The sequence below is a fragment of the Denticeps clupeoides genome, chromosome 16, assembly GCF_900700375.1.
Source record: "Denticeps clupeoides chromosome 16, fDenClu1.1, whole genome shotgun sequence".
NCBI lineage: Eukaryota > Metazoa > Chordata > Actinopteri > Clupeiformes > Denticipitidae > Denticeps > Denticeps clupeoides.
In genome coordinates, this window is record NC_041722.1 from 8,225,749 (window position 1) to 8,233,281 (window position 7,533).

At 42.7% G+C, this 7,533-nt stretch overlaps 1 protein-coding gene across 1 annotated transcript; it reads left to right on the plus strand.

Moving 5' to 3' along the window:
- Window positions 1–895: 895 nt before the first annotated feature.
- cyp19a1a (cytochrome P450, family 19, subfamily A, polypeptide 1a) lies at window positions 896–3,513 on the plus strand. Its single transcript, XM_028957094.1, has 9 exons — window positions 896–1,100; window positions 1,264–1,414; window positions 1,528–1,682; window positions 1,816–1,992; window positions 2,075–2,189; window positions 2,275–2,386; window positions 2,470–2,632; window positions 2,871–3,112; window positions 3,256–3,513. The coding sequence occupies exons 1-9, from the start codon at window positions 896–898 to the stop codon at window positions 3,511–3,513; spliced, it is 1,578 nt and encodes a 525-aa protein (XP_028812927.1).
- The last annotated feature ends 4,020 nt before the right edge of the window (window positions 3,514–7,533 follow it).

Below are 7,533 nucleotides of genomic sequence, written 5' to 3' on the forward strand. Positions count from 1 at the left end.
AAGTGGGACCCTAAGTGGTGAAAATACAAACATGACCAATCGCGGGTCATTGCAACGGATTGTGAAATTTAAAAAAAAAAAAAAAAGTACAACAAATAGTATATGGCTGGTGACGATCCTGTTAAAAAATGTTCACATCTGCCCCCAGGTGGTGACAAGTGAAATGACATTCTCTGAAAACATGCACCACTTGCACTGATAGGCCCCACCATTTATGTTATTCATTAATTTATGGTAGCTTTTATTCATATTTTTATTTATTCATATTTAATCATTCTCGAGTCGAGTAAATACAGCAAATACAAAATGAAGTACAACTTGTAGTATTTCATTTCCACTTCATGTTCTTTTGTAAACATTCTTCATATGTGCTGATCTCATAAAAAAAATATTACAATTCTGATTAAAAAAAATACAAAGCTTTGTTGTTTATACCAAATATTAAATTAAATTCATTTTAATATCAGTAGCTCCTCGTGATGAAGTAGGTAGTCGCAGATGGAGAGATAGATAGACAAAAATAATAAGATATTGGGAGAACAGAAATACTACAAATACTTTTTCATTGTCCAGCAATTTTATGAACATCAGAATGTGGAAATATTGGGAATGCTAAATACCAGGGCACATCCCAAACCTATTATGGGGTCAAAGTGCAAACCCTTTAAGTTGAAAGTGTCTGAAAGCGTGACTCAAATGGAGAGAAGGACAGAAACACAAGGACAAGAAGTGTAACAGGAGCAGAAAAAGTCAAGGTCTGTTTGAGCTATCCCTCTTTTGTTATGACTTCTCTGCTGCAGCACTGCTATATAAGACCTTCCGTGGCCAGCGTGAGAAAATCGGACAGTTGAGGTCAGCTTGTCATCGGCACCTTGCTGCTCACTGAACAGACCCAATGGCCGACAAATTGTTCTCGCCCTGCGGGCACACGGTGAAGGCGGTGCGTCTGGATCAGACTGTGATGGAGCTGTTGGCCACCGGTCCTCGCAACGGGACAGATGCTGGATCTGAGAGCGTATCGGGAGCCACGGCCACCCTCATGGCAGTTCTGTGCCTGCTGCTCGCAATTCTCAACCGGTCGGAAAAGTCCTCAGTGCCAGGTATGATGTCCATGTGACCTCATCTAGAGCTGCTCATAGGCCAGTATCAAGTAATGATACAGAGGACATCTTCTTATCTAATTGCTTCTTGCTGTCAACATAATTCTGACTTTATATTTATTATTTATTAGCACAGTGTCAATCACCCTCCATATCTCTGCAGGTCCATCCTTTTGTTTCGGACTGGGGCCAATCCTGTCGTACTCCAGATTCATTTGGTCAGGGATCGGGACGGCCTGCAACTACTATAACGCCAAATATGGAGACGTAGTTCGAGTCTGGATCGATGGACAGGAGACCCTGATACTGAGCAGGTAGGCGCTCTGTTCCTCGCGGTGACGTGCAACAGCCGCATCATCCCGGAGAATAAATTCTGCCTATGCGTTTAAACAACAGGGTCTGTACTGTGTTCCTTCCTCGGATGCAGGTGCTCTGCAGTCTATCATGTGCTGAAGCATGCCCAGTACACATCCAGATTTGGCAGCAAGCAGGGCCTTCAGTGCATCGGCATGGATGAGAGGGGCATTATTTTCAATTCCAACATGACCATCTGGAAGAAGGTCCGAGCATTTTTTGCCAAAGGTAGGTTCCCCACAGCAATATAATAAAGATAAAAATAAAACTGACTATTAAAAAGGGGTGTAAGGTGTGTCGAACGAACTGGTCAACTTTTGCCCAACACTTGAAGAGCTGTGACAGACTGTGCTCATATCAGCTCTAACAGGCCCAGGACTCCAACGGACGATGGAGATCTGCATGTCCTCCACCAGCAGGCACCTGGAGCAGCTGCATGACCTGAGCGATGCCCACGGCCGCGTGGACGTCCTGAACCTGCTGCGCTGCATCGTGGTGGACATCTCCAACCGACTCTTCCTGGGAGTTCCCTTCAACGGTGAGCCTCACACGGTTCTGCTGCACAAACAGTACTCCAGATTTCAGAAGTACGTAGGAACACGTTCTTTTTGCTCCTTCAGAAAAGGAACTGCTGCAGAAAATTCACAACTACTTTGAGACCTGGCAAACGGTCCTGATCAAACCGGATATTTATTTCAAGCTCGAGTGGATTCACAACAAGCATCGGAGTGCAGCGTAAGCGTCCTTCCAATCACAGCATGCTCACCAGACCCCAGCTCCTTCATGATGTTAACTCTCGTTCCATCCCCTTTGACTTCAGGCAGGAGCTCCAGGATGCAATCGAGGGCCTTATCGAGGAGAAGCGCGCCCTGATCCTCCAGACGGAGAAGCTTGACAACATCGACTTTACTACCGATCTGATATTTGCCCAGGTAGAAGCACTCCATGGGAACCTCAAGTCCAACGTTCCACCTCAGTTATTAACCGTGTGCTTTGTGTCTGCCGGCACTTCTAGAACCATGGGGATCTCACGGCAGAGAACGTCAGGCAGTGTGTGCTGGAGATGGTGATCGCAGCACCCGACACCTTGTCAATCAGTCTCTTTTTCATGTTGCTGCTCCTTAAACAGCATCCTGAGGTGGAACAGAAGCTTCTCCAGGAGATGGAGGCAGTGATGTGTAAGTGCAGCTCAGTGCTCAGTTTTATTGTTAATCCAACTGATGATCACTGGTTTATTAATGTGTGTGGAGACACCAGTTGGTTTGATGAGAGTTCAGGGGTTTAACTGGTGAATATTAATCTAATGTGCAATTTATGATTATGAATGTATAATATTTGATATTTTCAGATATTTTCTACCAGGCTGCATGAAGTGTGTATTAACTGTACTCTGGACCTGTTTGGTTTCCACCTCAGTGGACAGGGAGCTGCAGCATGCTGACCTTCACAAGCTCCCTGTGCTTGAGAGCTTCATCAATGAGTCCCTCAGGTTTCATCCAGTGGTTGACTTCACCATGCGGAAGGCGATGGCTGATGACATCATCGAAGGCTACAAAGTGTCCAAGGGAACCAACATTATCCTCAACATGGGACGCATGCACAGATCCGATTTCTTCCTCAAGCCAAACGAATTCAGCCTGGAGAACTTTGAAAAAAATGTGAGTGTTTGGTTCTTCCAGTTCTTCTCAGAATTCTCCTAATTTCCGATCTTCCAATTATTCTGTCAGTTGTTGTGTTTTATTATTATGTTTTTGAATAGAAGATTTTATAAAGGCCTTATATGCCATTCACTCTTTTACAGGTACCAAACCAATACTTCCAGCCTTTTGGCTCAGGCCCTCGCTCCTGTGTGGGGAAACACATCGCCATGGTGATGATGAAGTCTATCCTGGTGACGCTACTCTCACGATACTCCGTCTGCCCACAGCCGGACTGCAGTCTGAACAGCATTCCTCAGACCAACAACCTCTCCCAGCAGCCAGTGGAGGAGGACGGAGGAGCCCTGAGGGTAAAATTCATCCCACGGAAGAAGAGCAGAAGCGACCCAGGAAAAACTTAACATGGTGCAATCGTTTACCCACAATTTACATTTATGTCTGTTTAATCTTGTTTTGCAGTAAATTGTATTATGTTGAACTGTACATATAAATATCATTATATAATGTATGTATATATAAAGTCTAAATAAATTATTGTGATTTCATTTACAAGATTTTTGGTGTTATTGTTTTTACAGAAATGGTCAATAGAGGGCAGTAGAGCAACTCAGTTTTAATGCTTAAAACCACATCGACCTGATTATCAAAGTAAAGAAACTTCAGAAACATCCAGTTGAGATTAAGAAACATCCAGTTGAGATTACACACCAGACACTTGCATTCAAATAATAATAATAATAATAATAATAATAATAATAATAATAATAATAATAATAATAACATGAATCCTTTATTCTCAGATGTGGAGGTTCCACATCTCATAAGGCTGTTCTTGTTAATGGTCTCCTAACACCATATGGAGAACATTCATCTCCTCTGCTGTGCGCTGACCACGTCCCCACAGTTCATTAACAGCATCTTGTCCTGAACAGTCTGAAAACCCATTAAGCAAAAGGCTCATTGATTCTAGAATGTCGAATGTGCAGAAGGAAGGAGTGTTTAAAAAGGACTTGGTTAAGGTCGCATGTTAATATTTAATGTAATGTTGAGTCAGGGTGAAATGACTTTATGCGAGGTGTGAACGGCACAGTCTGGGTCCCTCAAGGGCCTTTACAGCCAGTGTGATGTCTGAAGTGACATTTCTGCTGCAAACACAGATGGGGCTCTAGAGTGCTAAAATTAAACAAGGCTGCCGGTAACTAGCAAATTTTCATTATTAACAGATCACTTAGTTTTATTACTGAAAAGAACACTACTTATAGTCAGTAGGCCTGAAGTCAGTGCATTTTGCAAGACAAATGCAGTAAGAAATGCACTGCCAAAATAACATGAAATATATAACATTTTTAACTTCAATGAATGCAACAGAATGTTTCTAACTGCAAAAATGTGTCATGTGATGTGCAGTTAATGCAACATGTGCAGTTAACAACACTTACTCACAAGCCGTGAAAATGGGTTCTCTTGCATTTGTAGATATGCCATAAAATCACGGACCTCCTAATTAACATCAGGACTCACTGGACTTCTGCACACACACATACACACACACACACACACACACACACTATAACTCACTGCTTGCATTATACTCTCTGCATTCATTAAATTATAAATATTTCTAATTGAATAAATACTTATGTTTTTCTTTATATTTGCCAGACCTAGTTTTAATGTGCATCGGCTGGTTTGCTCCAAACATTATTTTGCTGTACTTGTATTGGGAAAATAAAGGCGTCTCTCTAATATGCACACACATGTAAACACACTTTAGACGTGCCAACAGTTCAGAAGTCCAGAAAACAGCATACAATATGTACATAAGCTCCAGGCACACATTAAAAAATACAAACAGCATTGGAGCTGCACCGCTTAGAACAATCTGTTTAGGAGGCACAATATATCACTGCTGAAACAATTTGTCATCAACATGTAGGTGTCAGGTGGCTTCATTTATTTTAAAATGTGTGAAAAGCTGCTGGCAAATCTGCTTACTGTAGACAATGCCCTCTTATTTATTTATATAATCTAATTTTGGCAGAAAATAAAAAATGGTTCTCCTCATTCCTGAGACTGTGGACCACCTGGACAAGCAGAGGCTAGGTAAGGCACCTAAAATGCTGTGCATTACACAAAAATGAGTTATTTTTAAAAATAATAAGTTGCTAACCAAGACATAACACAGTAGCTGTGTGATCAATCATTTGAAGCCTTGTTTCAATTGGTTTTTTTGAAGGTTTCTTGCCCCCTTCACTCGTCTCCTGCTATCAGATACTGGCCCAGTCCCACGTGAGGAAGGCATGGTTGGTAGTAGCCTTGTGGGCAATGCACTCGCCTATGAAACAGAAGACCACAAAGTCACAGGTTCAAATCCTGCTTACTACCATCGTGTCCCTGAGCAAGACACTTAGCCCTGAGTGTCCCTGTAACTACTGATTGTAAGTCACTCTGGATAAGGGCATCTGATAAATGCTATGATGGTAAATGTAACTGCGTGGTTCCCTGTTCAGCACCTAATTTGGTTTGTTCTGAGTACCAGAACATTGTTCCACTAAATGTTTCCAGCCCATATCCAGCCCATGGTCAGGCTTATATGAACAGAGGGGTGTCACTAAACATCAAACATGCTTGAGATGAAGTTGCTTCTGTTGAATAACTGTGGTGTGTGTCAAGTGTATACAGTATAAACACTTATAATTTATGAATTGAATTTTTCATTAATATGCATGGCCGTATTTCATTAAAATAAGCCATTATTATACACCTGCAGTGTAAAAAGACACACACACACACACACACACACACACAATACAGATGAGGATTCAGGTAGCTCTGCTTAGCATGACCCCGCCCATCACACATTATGACAGTAAAAGCTAGATTTCCTGCTGTCTTATTAGCTATTACAGTAGCGGATCACAGCAACAGTGGAGATAACAGAGCAGGCCACTTCCACCGGAGACGACTCAGATTCGGTAACAGTGGTCTCCTTCCCTGGTCAGCAAAACATATCGCTAATTTACAAAAATAGTCGAAAAAATGAAACGCTCTGTTGCAGAATGGGAGGATGTAGGTTGATTCAGAGGTCCTCTGGTGCCAAACTGGTTTGGCCGCTTTTTTTTCTTAGCAGTGGATGGTTTTAAGTTCAGTTCCTGCTTATAGGCTGACTCTAGTTGACAGTCAGCGCGGGCCTCGGTTTAATCTAAAACGAAGGTGAGGGTCTCTCCAGCTCGAAACTGGCTCTTTGTTAAGGGTTTGGCTTCTTTGCAATGCTGGATAAGTTATGTTCAGTCACAGGAGAGCTGAAATGTGACTGAAATGCCATTCTGTTCATAGTTGGTGAACAATAAGAAGGCTTTTACTTCTTATTCATATCAACTTGCTTACTTGACACTGCAACAAGGTACAAACGTGTTAAGATGTCCAAGGTCCCTATCTTCCTTTTAAGCTCATTCTGTGGGTGTCATCAGAATCTGCGCTCATGCTGAAGCACAAACAAGAGTCCATTTAGGCTCTTTCATTCACGCCGGGCCGCTGAGAAAAGGAGAGAATGGAGATCTGCCAATGTGGGGATGTGATCAAAAGCAAAGTCTCTTCACACAACCGGAATCTCCTTCACAGGGGCTGCCGCTGAGCCTTAGTCACCCTGACATCTGTAACGTTGCCGGGAAAAACTGTCTCTCCAAACGCAGGCTGAGATCCTCCTCAACATGGAGCTGTGTCTTCCGCTGGGGCGAGAGTCTCCTGACTCCTAATCCGCTTTGTTTAACGCCGTTTTGCCCACGTTACCGAGCGGTTTGGCCCACGGTCCCTCCGAACTGGGGAAAGCTCATTCAGACAGACGCTGTTCATTACGTCTTGTAGGTTTTCTCCGAAATGAACTAATTTAGGAGGAAAGAAACCCAGTCTCCACTTTCTCCTTTATTTCTAATAACTCAGGCAATGTACAGGGATTTTTTTTTTTCTGTTCCTAATAACACAATTGTTCCAGAAACGTGTCCTGAAGCAGAATTTTTTGAGTGTCGCTTTGACACATAATTTGAAGAACAAATTCCACTCAACAATAAAGTTCAGGATCTGTGTGCTTGGGGGGGGGGGGGGGGGGGGGTGCATTGCAAAATCTTTTTTTAATTATGTTTATACTGTAAACGATAGCTAAAGGTATGCTAAAACTGTTTAACGTGTGTGTTTTTCCGAAAGGGCTCAGGGCGGGGACTCACCCTGGGCGGGGCCACAACACCCCACCAATATCGAACTCTATTCATTTCTATATTAAATTCATTTATTTGCAAAAGTGTTCATATGTAGTGTATATGGGATCTAGCGTAAGGCCATTTGATTCAAATGAAACCAACACCGATTGGTTCTCTGAAGTCACTTCCATCAAAACAGCACTGGCCTGTCGCTGTGTCCAGTAGACC

Coding starts and splice junctions, on each gene's coding strand:
- cyp19a1a (XM_028957094.1), top strand. CDS start 896: ATGGCCGACAAATTGTTCTCGCCCTGCGGGCACACGGTGAAGGCGGTG. Junction 1,101..1,263: donor GGAAAAGTCCTCAGTGCCAG/GTATGATGTCCA, acceptor ATATCTCTGCAG/GTCCATCCTTTTGTTTCGGA. Junction 2,633..2,870: donor GGAGATGGAGGCAGTGATGT/GTAAGTGCAGCT, acceptor TTTCCACCTCAG/TGGACAGGGAGCTGCAGCAT.